This window comes from Macaca thibetana, chromosome 14 (genome assembly GCF_024542745.1).
Source record: "Macaca thibetana thibetana isolate TM-01 chromosome 14, ASM2454274v1, whole genome shotgun sequence".
NCBI classification, from domain to species: Eukaryota; Metazoa; Chordata; class Mammalia; order Primates; family Cercopithecidae; genus Macaca; species Macaca thibetana.
The window spans coordinates 42,640,495-42,661,085 of record NC_065591.1 but is presented as its reverse complement, the minus strand read 5'-3'; the positions used below and the strand labels follow the sequence as shown (position 1 = coordinate 42,661,085).

Below are 20,591 nucleotides of genomic sequence, written 5' to 3'. Positions count from 1 at the left end.
CACTCTGTCACTGATGCTGGGGTGCAGTGGCACGATCTCGGCTGACTGCAACCTCTGCCTCCCAGGTTCAAGCAATTCTCCTGTCTCAGCCTCCTGAGTAGCTGAGAATACAGGTGCCTGCCACCACACCCAGTTAATTTTTATATTTTTTTCTTTCCAGTAGAGATGGGGTTTCACCATATTGGTCAGGCTGGTCTCAAACTCCTGACCTCAGGTGATCCACCCGCCTCGGCCTCCCAAAGTGTTGAGATTACGGGTGTGAGCCACCATCCCCGACCATATTTATTTATTTTTAAAAGTAACTATTAGTTCTGTGTGACACTTGAGCCAATTTCAGTGCCACTGGCAGGGCCAGGAAAGGCAAAGTAATTCCAAGCTAAACCCTCTTTTTATCTGCTTTATGTTTCAGGGATTCTCACTGATGTTTTGTTTAATGAGTACGTTCTGATGCTAAAATAAGTTTGAAGACTTCAAACTGGAAGATGTGTTATAAGGTCCTTTTGCTACTGAAATGTCAGAGATTCTGTCTAGGTCCTGCTGCTCACTGCATAGAACACCAGTCACTGAAACAATGAGTGTTTCCAGGGAAAGAGGCTTTATTCGGGTGCTGTGTGATCAGTCTCAAATCCATCTACCTGATGGACTAAAATTAAGGGTTTATATAGCAGGGAAGATATGTAGCCTTGAAAACAGGAATTAGGGAATGGTAAGGAAGAGTAATTGGTCAACAGGGAACAGATGGTCTATTAGGCAATCACAACAGATGAGGGGTCTGATGTCTCATTGTCCAGATGTGGTGATCTGGTAACTTGCAGCTCCTTGATACTAACTGGGATGCCTGATGTTTGGTTTCCTGAGAAGGGAACTCAAATAAGACAATTGTAATTTTCTCAAATTTTAAGACTGAGAGGGTCAGTTTCTGTATTTGTTCAAAAGAAACCACAAACATCATTTCTATGGGACAGTAGTGCTGGTTTCACTTTCTGTTCTAAAATTCTAATACTCAAATGAGAATAACCAGTAGAAATACATTTAATTCATATAAATCAAATAGTTTTAATTACTATTTTTCATTAAATTTTTATTAGTTGGCACAACATTTGATTTTGAAAACTGCTCCATGTCAACCACATAAATGAAGTTCTATGAAACCCCCAAATACACATGCAGAAATTTTAGATACAGGCAGATAGAAAGCAGGTCCAAAACCTTTATCAAAAGCTACATGAAAGTGGTAAGAACACAAGTCATCTCCCACTGGCTGGGAGTCAAAAAAAAAGTCTAGATCTCAAGCTGACACCAAGTAAGAAGAATTGAAACAGATTTTATAGACTCTATGATGTGACTTCCCAGATTTTCTCTCGCAATCACATCCTCTTCCCAACATTACAGTGCCCATATGTATCCATAACATTTTGGGCAGGAGAGGGCGTCAACAGGGTCTTTGATGATTGTGCAACATTACCTCTTAATATTAAATTTTCTGATATTTGAAAGAAGTTGATGACAAATTATTTGGTTTTCCATGTCAAACTGCCATAACATATTTTTACTAGATACAAAGAATCATGCATTCTTCACATTTAAATCAATAACCTTGTTAAGTTGGAGCTCTAGATGGCTCCTGGGCTTGGGGTAAGTTGTTTGTTTGTTTTCAAAGACATATTCTATGATAATTAGGAAGAAAAAGAATAAAGAAAAACATAAATGTTTGCCTATTCAAAAACACTTTGCCTTCAAGGGCTCAGACAATGACTGGGGAAAACTTCAATAATTTTTTTAGTGCATTTTTCCATGTTATTTTGTATTGAGTATTTGTTTGACTCTTAGCATTATAATTCATTAGCAGACATTTCCATGGTCTTTAAAATCCTGATTCAGAGGGGAATAACCCACTGGGAAAAATGGAGCACTAAGCTGAGTCAGTAGGCAGGAACTAGAGACAGTGATAAGAACTGTAATAGAACATCAGATGTCAGAGAGAAGCCTCCAGACACATTAAACCAAAGAATTGTACATAGGTGCTGGTTCCCATAGCACAGCAAAGCTGGGTTCTGGAGTTGTTTATCCTTAATTCACTTCCATAGAAAAAAAGGACTTCTTTCATAGACTATATGCTACCTCAGACATTGTGCACCAAGTAGAAAAACAGTGGGTCATGAAATCCAAACCAAAACACTAATTTCACTAGAATCAGGGGTTGATTCAAGATACTATAAGAATTTTCATAATTTAACACTTTTGATATTTTTTCATTTCAGATGCTGCACAACAAACATGTCATGGTCCGTGTGGGAGGAGGCTGGGAAACTTTTGCAGGGTATTTGTTGAAACACGACCCCTGCCGAATGCTGCAGATCTCCCGTGTGGATGGCAAAACATCCCCTATCCAAAGCAAATCTCCAACTCTAAAGGACACGAATCCAGATAACTACTTGGTGGTCTCTGCCAATTATAAGGCTAAGAAGGAAATTAAGTGAAACAAATTGGTCACGACAAGGGGACCCTCATAATGGCCTGTATCCGCTTCTCCAGTGTAGTCAGTTTAGTTCATATGTTCTGAAAACTGTTTTGGAGAAAGATAGACAGAAAAATGTCATCATATTGAAAAATGTTCAAAGAGTAGCACTATTTATTTTTAACGCTTCTGTAGAATATGACCTATTAAAAGAAATTCTAAACTCAAATTTAAATTAGCCAAATTTTAGGCAAATTATTATTTCTTAATATGCAAACACAGTATTTAGAACACAAACTATTAGAAACACAATTCTAATTAAAGATAAACACTATAAGGAGAGAACATTTAGGATTTGCAGATAAGTCAACAGAAAGTGCCTGCTTTACATCCATGAGTAAAAGCACCCCAGACATTTTTATAACTGCAAGATTTTTATGCTGTTTTTTTTACATTACATTTTTGATTAGTGTGATAATGTGCTACAAAAAAAAAATATCCAACAGCACTACAAATAAGTACAGAGTATTCACAATAGTAATATGTTACTGGAAAGGCCACTTCAGAAAAGTTTACATTCACTTGGAAGGTTGCCTTAAAGTATATCTCTTATCTGTGACCAAATATCTGGGGTACTTTTAGAAGTTTTCAGTACACCCCCTTAGAGAATAGCTTATGAGTTATTTCTCACATTGCTGAGCACATGGCTGTGTTTAGAATGATCTAGTGTAATTCACACATGAGCTGACATACGTTGATACTTTGATGAGTAAATTGTACAGTCAAAATGTTCATTGATTTCATGTTATTTCAAAGCATTTTCTTATTAAAAATATATCTTTAGTTAATCCTATTTTGCTATGCCTTCTAGTAAAGTAAATTCACTGTAGCTAATGATGTTACAGACTCACGTATACCCTTGTATACCTGGGACAGGGCTGTTTTATACCAATAAACAGCAAAATATTGTCCTTACTCATTCAAGAATTAAAAGGATATATTTTAAAAATGTTATCTGTCTCTAAATCAGTGCCTCATTCTGAAATCAAGTTAATTTTCAAATGGCAACTTTCTCCAAGAGTTATAAGAAGAATCAAATTAGGGCTCCCTGGCACTTCTTCACTTTGGGAGATGAGTGATGGTGGTGTTAGTCTTCCTTAGTAGAGAGTTCAGGTTTTATTATTGGTAGTAACGTAAGTGCTGCTCTGAGTATAAAAAGGATAGAAAGTTAATTTTTCATGTACTAATTTTTCAACATTAACAAAAGAATCCACCTTTCTTTCTCCAAAAAGTCAGGAAGGAAGAATGTTTGTTACATGACAAATTTAGTCAAAACATACATAATTGAGAAGTTCTTAAACAACATGCGTGGCATAATTTTGTGGTGCTGGAAGTGATGATAATCATTTCAGGGAGAGAAAGTCAGTGAAACCTAAAAAAAAAAATAGATTAAAAAAAAACCCCTGAGGTGTTGTAGGTGATAGTCACATTGGTACAGTGAATAATTCTAATATATTTAAAAGTATAATCTTGAGTGATTAAGATATTTAAGTTACCTAATACACTGAATTTCTTTGTATAGTTAATGACAATATTTCCATCAACATTTTCTCCTGTGCCTAAATTTGTTCCATAAGCATATTTATATCCTTAATAATATAATTTCACTGCCTGTGTCTAAAACAAACAAAAATTAAAATAATAGTCAACTTCATTAAAGAATAAGTGCAGCTTAACAAAAGTAATATTAACCTCTTTATCTTTTGCATTAGTAGTTATCTATTGCTGCATTAAATTGTCACACACTTGGTAGCTGAATAAGCATGTTTATTATCTCACGTTTCTGCAGTCAGACATTCGACATGGTTTCAATAGGCTAAAATCAGAGTGTCACCAAGCTGTTTTCCTTTCTGAAGAGTCTAGAGGAGCATCCATTTCCTTTCCTTTTCCATCTTCTAGAGGCCACCTGCATTCCTAAGCTCCATGATTTCCTTCCTCCATCTTCAAAATCAGCAATGCAGCATCTCTATGACCCGTCTTCTTTCTTCATATCTCTTTCTCTCATAGGTTAGAAAGGTTTTCTGCTTTTAAGGATCACATGATTAGATTGGCTCTACCTAGATAATGTATTTTAAGGTGATTAACTTGAGCACATCTAAAGAATCCACTTTGCCGTGTAACATAACATATTCACAGGTTCCAGGGATTAGGACATGAACGTATTTGGTGGGGAGGGAAGGATTATGACACCCATACCACATCTAAGATGGTCTTTGAAGTGTCACTGAAAACATGGTCACAACTGCCACTGGAGTCTAGCTGCTAGTCAATCAGCACCAACCAAGGATGTGAAAAAAAATTAGACTATATTCAGCCTCTTACTCCTCGACTCCTTATTGAAGACTGGCCAGGACATAGACAAAGTAGGTTTATGTCACCTTATTCTCAGCTAGATGTAAGATCCAAGGAAGGACAATGGAGAGATGGGTCCAATAGCCAATGAATAAAGAATTAAAAAGTCTAAGTAGTCTAGAAATCTGGCTGCAAACAGAGTGGAAACATCTCAAACCAGAAGTTCAAGTAAATAGTAAAAAGGCCACAGTGAGAAATAATATCAACACATTGAGCAGACTAGGCTGATTCTGAAATTAAGTGACTCACTGCTATCATATTCAGTGTCTCCTGATGTGGGTGGGGACAGAATAGTACCTACAAGATATGTGGTAAAAGTGCTTGAATCAGAGACATATAAGGAATGATTTCAGGAACACTGAGAGGTATTCATTTTTACTGTTAAGAAATTACTTGGAGGAACTGTTAGCTGTCTTGTCTACAGATTGTTTTGTACTAGTGAAAAGAATAGAAGCAGGGAGAATGAGGAGAAAACTCTGGATCACCAATGTAGCTCAAAGGAAAGAGGAACTGTGTTACAAAAATGATTCACGACACAATGCCCACCTCATAATGTACTTGACACTTTGTCACTGAAAAGACAATATCAACTAGAGTTGACTTCCTCAAAGATGTTACCACAGGAACATTTAAAAACACTGGGTGAGTAAACTAAATTTAAACTTGTTTGTGATTAATTAAATCTTTTCTCAGATTGCTCTCTCTGGATCATGTTGTGGCTATCTTTGTCCTTAGGGTTTCTGAAGACCATTGACTCTCTCTCAGAACAGAGCATGAAATGAGTTTTTCTAGATATGAAGAAGGAAACCAACTACATCTCTAATATGTAAAATATCTTCAGATTAACAATGAAGTTATGAAATCTTATAATCCTCTCATTTTGCATTTTAAGGGCCATAAGGCATCAGAAAGTTTAAATAATTTGCCTACGGTAAAACAGGTAATGGCTCTAATTCCAATGCTCTTCTTTTCTTAGAATTCTTTCATGACTCTTAATCAGAGTGGGGTAAAACAGGTCAAATCTCAATCCCAATTCATAGAAACTCAAAAGTGGAAAGATAAAAAATTATCTCAAATCCTCTGATTTTAGAGTTGAGGAAATTTTCTAGCTAAATTTCCCCAAAGTTAAACATCAAAGTTAAACATGCATCTAAAATTCAGGCCTTTAGATGCACAATTAAATGTTATTTCTATTATTTCTAGTGTCAAAACCTTTGTGCATAAAAGGATCTTAGTAGCTGAGAGTTGGAAGGTGGCTTGAAGTATTGAAGACTAATGGCCTGATTGATAACTGCTGTTCACATTGCTATATCATGTGTTTATCTCCTATAAAAGTAATTCATATTATTTTTGGGGCCCTTTGGGAAATTTATTTTTGCCATTTTGAGAAATATACAACTGTTTTCTAAAATGGGTGGACCAATCAGCAATGTACGATAGTTTGTTTCTCCATATCCTTGCCAACAATTGGTATTTCCACTTTTACAAATCATAGCCATTGGAGGAAAAAAGGGAGATCATGTTTTTTACTTTAATTTCCTTTTTTCTAATGACTAATGAAGCTGAACACCTACGTGGTAATGTTTGTTTTAGTTTCTTTTGTGAAATACTATTCAAATCTTTTGCCCATTTTTAATTGGATTATCTTACTGAGTTGTAAGAGTTCTATAAATTCTGGATGTAAGCTACTTATTTACAGTTTACAGTTTGCCCTTTCTTTCTTTTCTTCTCTTCTCCTCCTGTCTCTCTCTCTCCCTTCCTCCTCCTCACTCACCTCCGCCACCTCCCCGCCTCCTCACCCCCACCTCTCTCTCCTCTCTCTCCTCCCTCTTCTTTTGAGACAGAATATCGTCCAGGCTGGAGTGCAGTACCACAAATCTCGGCTCACTGCAACCTCCACCTCCTGGTTTCAAGCAATTCTCATGCCTCAGCCTCCTGAGTAGCTGGGACTACAGGCGCGCACCACCACACCTGGCTAATTTTTGTATTTTTAGTAGAGACGGGGTTTCACAATGTTGGTCAGGCTGGTCTCAAACTCATGAATTCCAGTGATCCACCCACCTTGGCCTCCCAAAGTGGTGGGATTGCAGGCGTGAACCTCTGCACCCAGCTGCGTTTGAAATTTAATAGTGCTTTTGAAATTAAAATGTTTATGAAGTTCAATTTATCTTTTAAATTAATAATGCTTTTGGTGTCATATCCAAGAAATCTTTGCCTAACTCAAGATTATAAGGTTTCTTCCCATGTTTTCATCTAGAAGTTTCATGGTTTTAGTTACTGCATTCAGCTCTATGATACATTTTAATTTTTGTGTATGGTGTGAAGTAAAGGCTTGAGTTTAATTTTACTGGCATATGGATTCAGTTTTCCCAGCACCGTTTGTTGAAAATGTTATTTCCCCATTCTCCATTGAAGTGCCCTGTAAAAAATGTAAGTTTATTTCTAAACCTTCTATTCTGTTTCACTAATCTAGCTAGCTACCCTTAGGCCAATACCACACTATCTTGACTACTGTGGCTTTATAGTACATTTTGATATCAGGTAGTATAAATTTTCCTACTTTTCTCAGAAATTGCAATTTTAAAAGATAATTTCAACTTTTATTTTACATTCAGTGGGTACGCATGAAGGTTACACGGATACATTGCATAATGCTGAGCTTTGCGGTGCAATTGATCTCATCACCCAGGTAGTGACTATAGTACCCAATAGTTAAGTTTTACAAACATTGCCCTCATCCTTTTCTCCCCACTCTAGAGTAGTCCCCAGTGTCTATTGCTGGCGTCTTTACATCCATGAGTATCTAATGCTTAGTTCTCACTTATAAGTGAGAACATGTGGTATTTGGTTTTGTTTCTGCATAAATTCATTTAGAATAATGGCCTTCAGCTGCATCCATATTGCTGCAAAGGACATGATTATGTTGCTCTTATGGCTGTGTAATATTCCATGGCACATATGTATCACATTTTCTTTATCCAGTCTACCATTGATGGACACCTAGGTTGATTCCATGTCTTTGCTATTGTGAATAGTGCTGCAATGAACGTACACGAATGCATATGTCTTTTTTGGTAGAATGATTTATTTTCTTTTGGATCAGGTCTAATGCCAGTTCTAAGTTCTTTGAGAAGTCTCCAAGCTGCTTTCCACAGTGGCTGAACTGAGTGACTTACATTCCCACCAATAGTGTATTAGCATTCCCTTTTCACCACAGCCTCGGCAGCATCTGTTGTTTTCTAAAGTTTTTAATACTAGCCATTTTGACTGGCGTGAAATGTATCCGACTGTGGTTTTGATTTGCATATCTCTGATTAGTGATGATGAGCATGTTTTCACATTTATTGGCCACTTGTATGTCTTCTTTTGAGATGTGTCTGTTCATGTATTTTGCCCATTTTTCAATGGGGTTATTTTTTTTACTTGTCGAACTGTTTAAGTTCCTTATAGATTCTACATACTAGACCTTTATCAGGTGCATAGTTTGATTATTTTCTCTCATTCTGTGGATTGTCTGTTTACTCTGTTGATAGTTTGCTTGCAGAAACTATTTAAGTCTCACTTGCCAATTTTTGTTTTTGTTGTAGTTGCTTTTGAGGACTTAGGCATAAATGTTTTCCCAAGGCCGATATCCAGAATAGTGTTTTCTAGGTTTTCTTCTATGAGATCTTACAATTAAATCTTTAATCCATCTTGAGTTTCATTCTTCTGCTTATGGTGAGCCAGCTATTCCAGTACCACTTATTGACTAGTGAGTGCTTTCTCCATTGCCAATTTTCATCAACTTTGTCAAAGACCAGATGGCTCTAGTTGTGCAGCTTTATTTCTGAATTCTCTATTCTGTTCCATTCTGTGAAAAAATGACATTAGTAGCTTGATAGGAATAGCACTGAATTTAGATTGCTTTGGGCAGTATGTCCATTTTAATGATATTGATTCTTCCAATCCATAAGCATGGAACATTTTTCCATTTATTTCTTTCAGTGTGTATTGTAATTCACCTTTTAGAGATATTTCACCTCTTTGGTTACATGCATTCCTAGGTAGTTACTGTGTGTGTGGCTATTGTAAATTGGGTTGCATTCTTGATTTGGCTCTCAACTTGAATATTATTGATGTATAGAAATACTACTGATTTTTGCACATTTATTTTGTATCCTGAAACTTTACTGAAGTTGTTTATCTCCTTTAAAACCTTTTGGCAGAGATATTAAGGTTGTCTAGGTATAGCATCATGTTGTCAGCAAAGAGAGGCAGTTTGACAACTTTTTTTCCTATATGGATGCTTTGTATTTTTTTCTCTTGCCTGATTGCTTTGGCTAGTACTTCCCTACTTTGTTTTTTCAAAATTGTTTTGGTTTTTCTAAGTCTTGCATTTCCATATAAATTCAAGGATCATCTTATTAAGATGATTCTTAATAAGAATTCTTAATTCTCTAGAAAAGTTTGCTGAGATTTTGCACTGAATTTAAGACCCATTTAAGAATTACCATCTTCCAATCCAAAAACATACAGTGTTTCTTCATTTAGATCTTAATTTCTTGGCAACGTTTTGTCATTTTTAATGTCTACAGTTTTCTTTTTCCCTAAATATTTTATTTGTTGATATTGTAATTTAAATTTTCCTACTTTCAATTATAGATTGTTCATTGCTTGCATATAAACATAGAATTGACTTTCATATATTTTTCATTCTGCAAGATTGCTAAAGTCATTTATTAGTTCCGTAAGTTTTTGTGGAACTTATGAGAATTTTCTACCTATGAGATACTTGGTATTAACCTACTTTAAATATGTCTGTTACTTATAATGTAACTATGTCTAAGAAATACAGACAGAGAAAAGGACATTTTAGGAGTTAGATAGGAAAAGGAGTTTAGCATAACTCCTTGACATCTGACTTATATGACAAGATAAATTTCAGAGAAATAGCCTAGATAGCACCAATCTGTATGCAAAACTAATTAGTTCCACTTGAGATAAGTTCGAGGTGCTTGCAAAGAATGGATCAAACCTGTTTTTATAACTAGAAGACATTAACTCAAAACTCAACACAAATTTGGTACTATAAAAATAGCCAATGCAGGCACGGCACAGTGGCTCATGCCTGTAATCCCAGCACTTTGGGAGGCCAAGGAGGGCGGATCACCTGAGGTCAGGAGTTCCAGATCAGCCTGACTAACATGGAGCAACCCCGTCTCTACTAAAAACACAAAATTAGCCAGGCGTGGTGTCAAATGCCTGTAATCCCAGCTACTAGTGAGGCTGAGGCAGGAGAATCGCTTGAACCTGGGAGGCGGAGGTTGCGGTGAGCCGAGATCGCCGCCATTGCACTCCAGCCTGGGCAACAAGAGTGAAACTCCATCTCAAAAAAAAAAAAAAAAAAAAAATGTCTATGCAATTCAGGATATAACAAAAAAGTATGATATCCACAGGAGTAATGTAGGCAATAGTAATCACATTTCAAGTTTATATTTGCAAGATGAAGCATAACTAGAAGAGGGAGAATAGGACAATAAAAAGCCATGTCAAATGGGAAACTTAGTGTTTGAGTTACTGGAACTAAAACTTCATCAAAGTCTGTTATACATACAAATGCCTTGTGTCTGTAGCTTTTGATAAAATTGAAGAAAAAAGCCACAATACTATATTTGAATTAGCTTAGAGCATGTATAGTAGTTAAGAGAATATGAAATGCTTGCTTGGAGATGTTAAAGAAATATACCTTATGTCTCAACACATGTAGGCAGTCATGGCTACTTACCTCTTACTGGTCTATTTATGCAGAAAGTATTCAAAACTGGCAAGAGTTGCTTTTGTCTTCTAAAGACATCACATAATACTTATCAGTGAAAATAAAAAGTCAAACATTTGGAGAAAGGGAAAATTCAAAGTTCATGTCCATTTTCCTGGGGTATAGAGGACAGAATTTTTATTATAGTATTATTTCTTTAGGAAAAAAACAGGATACTAATTACATCATTTTTCCGTTATAGAAAATCCACCTATAAATCCAGGGATTGTATGAACACACCAAAAAATGTTTGGTTCTCTTGCTATTCTGAATCCCAATGTGATTAAAATGTTCCTGAGGTTTCCCTAACTACCAACTCAGGTTCTAAGTATTGAGGATGTAGCAAAGACAAAATTTTGTTAGACAGCTAAAGCTATTTTTTACATAGAAAAAAATGTGTATTTATATCCCTAAAAGGCAATACAGAATTTATAACCAAACCAAGTGTGGGAACTGTTAAATTACATTCCAAATACCAGCAGTGGAACAAATAGAAACACATAGAGATGTTTCAAAAAACATGCAGCACGTTACAAAGGGGTCGTGTAATAATTCACAACTTTTGTTAGCAGCCGTAAGTTTGATTAGTATTACGCAGCAATGGTTTAAGCAATTTTTAAATCATGATAGGATAATTACATATATGCATTTTACTGTTCCAATTATAGTTTAGTAATAAGTTAGGGGTTTTGAGCAACACTTTAAGCATTATAATTTTCTCCTAAATTATTTACTATGGGAAATTGGCTTCCACTTAAGGTTTTCATAGGAACTGCTAGTTATTTTATGAGGGAGATGTCTGGACTGTGTGTGTATGTGTGTGTGCATATACACACACATATATAAATTAGAATTTGCAGATATTATGTAGATATACACACATAATTATATATTATATATAGTTTTTTAGTCATGTTTTTAGTCATTTACTGTTTTTTTTTTTGGCATTTACTGGTTTCTCATCAGACACCCAGTCACCTCTTTTTCCTTGCCCTTTCCTAACACTGTTCCTAACATTTGGGTACCACCCCTTAGCTACTGCAACCCACGTGGTTTTGGAGAAAGCTGATCACACTCATGGTGACAGGCCATGGTTGGAAGTAACATGTTCCATTTTTCCCGAAAAGTAATATATCTGAGTATCATTCATGGTTAACAATAGACAAACATGACATTTAGGTATGAACTGCTGGTAGAAATAGGGCATGATTCCCTGGAAGGAAGTCATTTACACCAACCCAAGTTCTAATTCTTTAAGATGCAGTAAAGAGAAAATTGTTCTTGCTATATTAAAATGGGAGAAAGGATTTGCAGAGTTCAAGGATGGTATGCTCTAGCTCTATATGTACTGAGCTATTGATCATTCCTTTTCCTTTTTGCCTTGAAAAAATCATTTTAATAAAATCAAAAATTTTCATTCTATAGTTCAATGATTTCACTATCCTTTATGAACAAAAACAGCAAGAATCCTCTAAAGAATAAAGAAAATTGAGTCAAATTTTATGTTTTCCTAGATATTCACAGACTATTTCACGCCATAATAGAAAAAATAATTTTTCCATGAGAAGTCAAGAGACCTGTATTATTATAATAGTTCAAACTTTTAAAAATTAACATGTACAAAACACCACAGTATAAGTTTTGTGGGAAGGATAGATGAAGATAGTGGTTCAGTTTCCTTTGCGTAAAGCAAGTGAACTTGGTTGATTTAACTTAAAATTTCTATTGGCACTTAATAACTGCAAATTCTAATTTAGGGCTCAACATGTGGCCTTGCCATTTAAAAGAGCTATCAGCCTTAATAGCTAACACCAATTCTTTTATTTCAGTGTATTATATAGGAGAAACAAAAAATGCTATAAAATTCATGTTTGTAATAAACAACGTTAAGGTTTATGACTATGCATTGTACAGAATTACCTCCTAATATTTTTACATCTGAAGTAGACCTTTTGTAAGTACAGTACTTACATTTTTTTTTTATACATTCATACTTGCCTTGGCAGTTTCACATCTGTATAAATCTTATGATCAAGCTCTAGTACACAAGATTAACACTACTTATGAAATATGGACAAATATATTACTACTCATTATAACCCATCCAGATTATTAAACTCATTCAATTACTACAAAGATCTTTACAGAGCTGAATTTAATATACAATAGAACATCACTGCCCTCTGATGGTATCAGTAACATATAATTTTAAATTCAGCAAACAAAAAAAACCTTTTATCATAATGTAAAACATGGTATGTTAATTTTACAAGCTACATAAATAAAAATGAATTAGAAAAAATTTAACATCTGCCTAAGAAGATTCATTACTTAGTAAGTTATAAAGCTTTACAGTGCTCCTTCACATCAGCCCTTCAAATGATTTTTTCAAGATTCTCCCTGATGATCAGTTTAAAGGCACTAAGTCCGTAAGTTTCATCAAACGTCCTCATATATAGTGAAATAAAAACAGATGTAAGGCGACGCAGCACAAATATAAGTAGTTAGATCATATTACAAAGGATGAAAAGACCACTGCAAATTTTAATCTTAGAGGTATATGCAGAATTTTTACATGCAATGTATGTATATTCACTATTTAGTTCCATTTTTTAATTACTAAGAAAAATAGCAAATCACCCACTAACGGCAGAAGAGCAAATGTAGAAAAATTAGTATTTAATGAAAAGTGTAGCCATTTTTTAAGCTTGAAAATCAAAGTTTTTTAGCATTGCACTTAAGGGCAATAATATTACAAAGTCTGAATCTTCATTTATTCAAAGAGAAGAAATTAAATTGATGAAGTCTACTTGATTGCAGATAATAAACAGTTATTGGCAGTAGATTCTTCTACTCATGTTATGCTTTATGAAACTGTCCACTAGAAAAGATAAAAAAGAGACAGAAAAGTACATTTTACTTAAAGTTACATAACGGTATTTTATTGAACAAACAGGTAAAAAGAGGAATATGGGACACAGAAATGCAAAATGATTTTTCTGAATAGCAGCTATTCATAAAATTTAACATTACAGTCCAAAGCCTGAAATAAGGTGATAGTTTAAAAGTATAAAGAAGACAAAATATCTGGTCAGATCAGTGAGTAGTAGCAGGATAGCTCTCTCCCACTGTCTTGCCTGTAGTTTTCAGGAACAACTGTAAATGTGCTGGGAATGTAACATCCTGGGAGAGCAAGTGAATGGCCAGAATAGCTCAAGCTCTATTCCAGTCCCTCCCTAAGAACAGGATGTCCTTTAGTGCTTTAGCCCAAGGAGTCATGTAGTACCTCCCCTTCTAACCCCCAGGTCATAAAACCCAGGGCACTCATCTGAGGTTCAAGTGGGGCACACACAGATGCCATCAACCCCAGGCAGTTATCCTTGGGAGACAAGCTTATAATGAATCCTAGGCTTCTGTTGTCCCTTGTTGCCAATCTGTAAGTAATAAACTCACTCCATGTTAAATGTTTTTGGGTTTGTTTTGGGGTTTTGTTGTTGTTTTTTTTTTTTGAGACAGGGTCTCACTCTATCGCCCAGGCTGGGGTGAGGTGGGAATGGCTCACTGCAACCTCAACCTCCCAGGCTCAAGTCATTCTCCCACCTCAGCCTCCAGAGTAGCTAGGACCACAGGCACATGCCACCACACCTAATTTATTTTTTATTTTTGTAGAGACAGGGTCTTGCTATGTTGTCCAGGCTGGTCTCTTAACTCCTGGCCTCAAGTGATCATCCCATCTTCTCAGCCTCCCAAAGCCTCCCCCTCTCAGCTGAGATTACAGGTGTGAGTGACTATGCTTGGCCTCTTCATGTAAATGTTACATGCATGGGTATTCTGTCCATTGGACTCTGCAGTTGGTAACCACTGCACAGTGAACCTGCTATTCGGTAGCAAGATCCTAAATATCTAATAATCAGTAAAGGAACACAAAATAAAACACCACAAAACAAAAATTTAAAAATCCTTGTTTGGGCCAGGGAGTCAAGAAATGGCAGAAACCATTAAAAAATGGTTTGGCAAGGTCTTTTCCTTGCTTGAGTTGAGAAAATATTCCATTGCTCCTTTGTTTAATCAAGTCTATTAAATCTGTGATAGGTCCTGAAGAGCCACTGGGATAGAACTAGAGATATTTAGCAATCTCTTGATAGTGTTTTCCAAGTACATCCAAGGAATATTATTGGGTGTTATACATATATATAAAATCTATGTTTAAATAAATTTTCAAAATTAAAGATTAATCCAAGTAAACTTTCCTTCGTTGTACAATTTCTTAGAGGCCATAATTTTGTGCCTTTTTTAATCTCTAAGAAGGGGATAAAGTCTACAATATACAATTTAGCATTTTTAAACATTTATTCCCATGGGACTCTATCTTCCAAAACATCTTTCTTAGGACAAGTGTTATAAACGCTAGGATAGTGATTCTCAATCTGGGTTCACAGTAGATTTCCTTGTGAAGCTTAAAACACTTCTGATGGCTAAACCCCACTCTCGGAGACTCTGACTGGTGTGAAGTGGAGCTCAATGAACAATCCTTTCTGAAAGCTGCCTATGAGACTCCAACATGCAGCTAAGGTTGAAAGCCATTGTACTAGAGGTCTGCCCTTACTCCTGTGCTGCTATATCCTGTACTGATAGTACTTTGCATCCTAATGCCATCATTACATTGACTTCTTCAGGTAAGAAGTCAGAAGACAGCATTACCCATGCTAATTACCCTGGAAAGATGCAGCACTCTACCTAAGGAAGAGTCTTCCTAACCTTCCTACCTTAGGAAGACTCTACCTATACTTCAGGCCAGCCGATGAAATGAGCCAGTGGTTACCAACTTCAGAGTCCAAAGGACAGAATACCCATGCATGTAACATTTACATGAAGAGGCCAAGCATAGTCACTCACACCTGTAATCTTGGCTGAGAGGGGGAGGCTTTGGGAGGCTGAGAAGATGGGATGATCACTTGAGGCCAGGAGTTAAGAGACCAGCCTGGACAACATAGCAAGACCCTGTCTCTACAAAAATAAAAAAATTAATTAGGTGTGGTGGCATGTGCCTGTGCCTGTGGTCCTAGCTACTCTGGAGGCTGAGGTGGGAGAATGACTTGAGCCTAGAAGGTTGAGGCTGCAGTGAGCCATTCCCATCTCACCCCAGCCTGGGCGATAGAGTGAGCCCTTAAAGGACCACAGGCCAAGAGTTTTGAGGGTTAAGTACTTTTGCCTTGTACTTTTCCCTTCTGTTATCCTTGAGCCTTCCAGAATTTTGATTTTCGCTTGATGCTCTTGACATGTTGTGCATGTGTAAAGCAGAATGAAGCATGCCCCTTGAAGCCAGTGTGTTAGTGATAGGTGATGAGGAATATTCCAAGGAAAAATTGCTCACAGTGGACAACAGCAGTGGCTAATGACAGTGAGCCACTGGAGAAAATCCTCCTGCCACTATCTAGTTTCATGGTCCTGAAGGTAATTTTTACTAAGGGAGTTTGAGAGATTTCTTCCAAGAACAGTACATAAAGAAAAACAGGAACTAAATTTAACATTGGGTATGTTTTACATTTTACATTTTGAGCACTTTTGAAGGGATAATAAAGGGGCTATTTTTTTTTTTAATGTATAGACTTCAGAGTGTAAGAAGCTTCAAGTTTAAGAAAGCCTCTTTCTTTCTTACAGTTTAAAAGCTGATATTAATTTCATTAGGTTAGAACTTGTGAAATAAGTGTCTTCTCAATTATGATTAAGTGTTGATTAAAGTATCCTCCTATAACATTATATATGACTTTAACTTAATACCTTCACCACTTCTACTGTGAAATAGTGGATCTCAACATTATTTCCAGTCCTACAATGTAATTTTTGTAATTTTGTGTTTGTTTTTGAGAACCCTATATGAAGTAAACCTAGTGAAACAGCACTTTATCTCAACAGAATATTCAAAGAATCTATATTTCTGATAAAGAATTGACCTTGTTATCACCCAACTGTTTTACTTTACACTAGACCTATTCTGTTCTATTATGGAATTATAAAAAGCATAAGCAAAATGGTCAGACTTATTTATCTTATATTGAAACTAATTACCTTATACATTGCTAAAAGATCACCATGAAAAAACAAACTTTATTAAAAAAATTTCATTCATTAAATGGTATTAGATGAAGTAACTTACAATAGTAAAACACACAGACACACATTCTTATTTCTGTGATATTCTTGAGCCAAAATAAACTGCTCAGGGTGTTCATAAGCTGCCTGACCCCCAAGTTAGGAGAGTATCTACACGTAGGCAAGTATACGTGTAAATGTACATGTGTAGGTATGTGCGTGTCTGTGTAGTTTTGAGAAGAAAAAAAAATGAATCTGTTGAAAAGTACTCAGAAATCCTTGACAAGTTAAATATAAATGACTGAAATTAAAGACATTTTCACAAATAAACTTCTATATTTACTTTAAAAAATGGACCAAGAATAAATTCTTAATATCTGAACCATTATTTTCCTGAGCTTTATGTAATTTTAAAGGATTTTAAAAATAAATCCTTTAAAGTCCTGCTAGACTGTAAAGACTCCAGCATTCACAGACTCTGCTTAACTTGTCCACCATTATATTCCCAGTGTCTAGCTCTGTGATCCATACCTTGGGAGGTATGTGTACCCACACCTGTATGCATTCTGTGATCCAAATTAACATTTACGTAACTATAATAAAGGGTGGCAATGGAAAGATCAAAGATTCCAAATCAATGGGTAAAAGAGCTCAGAATTTATAGTGTAATCCAATTTAATAATGTATGTAAATGAAGGTTAGAAATTATGTCTATCAAAATGATACTTAGATGACTTTTATACTTCTTTATACTTTTCCATATTGCTTGAATTTTTGAATTATTTAAGATTAGTAGTAAGCATAAGAGTATTAAAATATAGCATTAAAATAATAAATCTATTATTTTATTTTGGGGAAAAAAAGCTAATTGATTACAATAAATGTTAAAATAAATCGATATAACTTCCAATATTTACTACTCATGATTTTACACTATTTCAAAATTTTCTGATAATACATTTCAGGAGAAAATTATTGAATGGATTGCTACTTAAGTTTTTTAAAATGCCAGTTAAGTTAAGCACAAGAAAATTTTAATACTTACCCTAAGTCCCCCTTCTGGTGGGGGCCCAGATGTAGCAATTTGTTTTTCTATTTTTTCCTTTTTCTTTCTCTTTTCTTGCACAGATTGAACATCCAAAATTCCCCGAGATGCAGCCTTGAAGAAATTTGGTAAGAAATACAGAAAGACAACAAAAATCTGTCCAGTGTGCAAAACATATTTTTATCTATCTTTGCTTTCTAGGTTTTTCTTTGGGGGTAGGGAGTTGGTTTATTTTTGGTAACGAAGGAGTATTTCTACAACAGCCTTACATAAAACATCATTTCTTCACTGGGTATTTTGTAACTGTACAAATTTTCCCCTAAACTTGCTTCACATCTGTATTTTACAATGCACAGCCATTTTAAAAGGAAGGATGTTACTAAAAGAGTATCTGAATTTAGAGAAGATATGATAGTTTTCATATATTAAATAATATAAATATATTAATGCAACTCATACAAACAAGGAAATCATTTTGAAAATAATTACCTTTAAAGGTAAATTTTTGGGATATCAAAGGCCATTTGCGTTAGAGAATTTAACTATGGACATCTATGAAGAATAAAGTACAAAATTATCTAAGTAGGCAAAACTTGATCTTTAATCTTACCTCTTTTTGTCTTCTCTCTGCAGCCTCTGCAAGCTTTGCTCTTTTCTCTTCCTAAGGAAATGCGTAAAAATATGTATTAAAATAATAACAAACATTATTGGGAAAAAATTATAAACATTTATTTCATAGGTACTATAACAGTTCACAAAAATATTCAGTACTGGCCCTAAATGTCCCACAAAGAATGCCGCTACTCAACTTTCTGAATTTTATTCTCCTAATCAATACACCTTCAAATCAGCACATGCTAAAACAGATACAAGGTTTGCCTATATAATCATTTCTTTACTCTTTTTTTTTTTTTTTTTTTTTTTTTTAAATCAAAAGGCCTACAAGCTAGTCAGGGCAATAATAAAACAAATAATGTTTACAAATACAAGAAGGAAAATACATGGTTTGATACTGCCAGTTAAAATGGAGTCTGAAGTAACCCTGTGTTTTTAGCAAAAGTTAATGCATAAGTGGGCTAATCTCAGTGTGCAGGAGAGACGGATTGGAGTAATTTCATGACAGGTATTGTTCCGTATCAGAAAACAGTGAATGTTATTTTTCTAGACCATGTACTACTTATTAAAACCCTTTTTCTAGGTGCTGGGATACAGCAGTGTAAAAACAGATAAATGTCACCTCCCAAATGAAACAAATTTCAATTGCGGGCACACAGACAAATATAACAAAGTAAGTAAATGCCTCTCAGATGGTATGGCAGATAAGTAATGGGAGAATGGGTGGGTGGTATTGTGGGGAATATATTTTGTTTAACGTGGTCAGTAAAAGCTTCACTAATAAAGTGACATCCAAGCAGCGAGCCGTGTGGTTATCATGAGGGTATCAAGAGGGTATAGCATGAGGATGGGGGAGGGCTTAACCAATCTGACATGTTATATTTTATCAACAGCCAGAACAACAAAATCAACATAATTTAAAACAACAGCAACAACAAAGAGAAGCTGAACTTTCCCACATCAAATTTATAAGTACTAAATTTTTAGTATCTATAATAGCTGAAGAGTTAATGTACTTTCCTAAATACTTCATTTTCTTCAACTAATGTTTAGTTAGAGAAGAGAAACAGGTTTATGTTAACTCCCTGTAAGGAGTACTAACGTAAAGATATTGTTAACAGAAAGCTACAAAAAGTGTACATGTTATTGTACCACACACCCACTAGTTACATTTGAATTTCAGATAAGCAATGAGTAATGTTTTTGTAGAACTAGATCCCTAATATTGCACAGCACAAAACTATATTATAAATGTATTACTTGTATATCTCAAATTCAAATGTAACTGGGTGTCCAGCATTTTTGTCAAATACGACAACATTACAAATTGGACACTCTGTACTACATATTCTTTTAAAGGGAGAACGTAAAATAATCAGATAAATACTAAAAAGAAATCATTAAAATAACATATCCGATAAAGCTCAGGCGTATAAGCGACTTTCTGAGCACCTTCTTTTAAAAAATGGTAGACACAGTTGAAAATGCACTTCTCCTAGACGACTAAAGAGCTCCCGGTGAAAGCAATGTCTTTTTGCGCCGAATTCCATCTACCGCATCCCCTAGAATGTCCCACGCGCAACGCCCTCTGCGTGCGCCGGCGCCCTACGAATTCCCGGTGCAGCCCAACTCAGTGGAAGGTAAAAGACGCCACAGCCGCCTTTGGACAATTTTTTGTTACAAAAGTGGAGATCTACACGGAGGCAGCGGCCTAGGTCGCTCTGACAGGACCCAGCGACCCTCCTGACCCGTCCACCCGTCCTCGCCAGCAGGGTCCCCCTCGCGGGCTCTCGACCTGCGCCCCTAGGTCCAACGGCCCGGCCCGCCCCGCAGCCCGAGGACAGGTGCTCAAGGCGCAGCCCGGCGGACGTAGGGACCTGCTTTACTCACCAGGTCCGGAGTGGGAGGCGCGGACTCCCCGGGACAAGGAAAACACAGCCCCATAGGGACAACAACTGGGGAACCCTGACCGGGCTCCCCCCAGGCCAGGAGGCGCTAACTGCGCGGTCGGAAGCGCGTCCCTGGTCCTCCGCGCTTGCCCCGCCCCCACCACCGTCCACTGGCTCGGCTCCACCCCTGCGACAACGCCCCGCCCCCACCCCGCGGCTCCGCCCCGTCTCGCCTCTCTGCGGCAACGCCCTCCTATTCTCGCGACACCGCCCCCCTCTTCTCGC

The 20,591-nt window shown here is 36.2% G+C and overlaps 2 protein-coding genes across 6 annotated transcripts in view; one reads left to right on the top strand and one right to left on the bottom strand.

Moving 5' to 3' along the window:
- Nucleotides 1-3,472, top strand: part of GAS2 (growth arrest specific 2) — a 144,536-nt gene extending 141,064 nt beyond the window's left edge. For 4 of the 5 annotated variants that reach the window (XM_050755469.1, XM_050755464.1, XM_050755466.1 and 1 more), the window contains one exon: nt 2,262-3,472. In XM_050755469.1, the coding sequence (XP_050611426.1) occupies nt 2,262-2,480 (219 nt within the window). In that variant the 3' untranslated portion in view covers nt 2,481-3,472. The remainder of the gene's footprint in view (nt 1-2,261) is intronic. The other variant, XR_007719077.1, reaches the window with a different exon arrangement.
- A 9,687-nt stretch (nt 3,473-13,159) lies between these two features.
- On the bottom strand, nt 13,160-20,512 carry SVIP (small VCP interacting protein). The gene is made up of 4 exons (XM_050755502.1): nt 20,308-20,512; nt 18,413-18,463; nt 17,803-17,916; nt 13,160-13,545 (listed from the first exon to the last, which is right to left on the bottom strand). Exons 1-4 carry the CDS (start codon nt 20,359-20,361, stop codon nt 13,531-13,533), a joined length of 234 nt encoding a protein of 77 aa, XP_050611459.1. The 5' UTR covers nt 20,362-20,512; the 3' UTR covers nt 13,160-13,530.
- Nucleotides 20,513-20,591: the final 79 nt, after the last annotated feature.

What these genes read in the sequence shown, in the direction of transcription:
- SVIP (XM_050755502.1), bottom strand. Translation starts at nt 20,361, where the DNA reads ATGGGGCTGTGTTTTCCTTGTCCCGGGGAGTCCGCGCCTCCCACTCCG. An exon ending in CGCCTCCCACTCCGGACCTG is followed by an intron (nt 18,464 to 20,307) that starts GTGAGTAAAGCA and finishes GCATTTCCTTAG; the next exon opens with GAAGAGAAAAGAGCAAAGCT. An exon ending in CAGAGAGAAGACAAAAAGAG is followed by an intron (nt 17,917 to 18,412) that starts GTAAGATTAAAG and finishes AATTTCTTCAAG; the next exon opens with GCTGCATCTCGGGGAATTTT.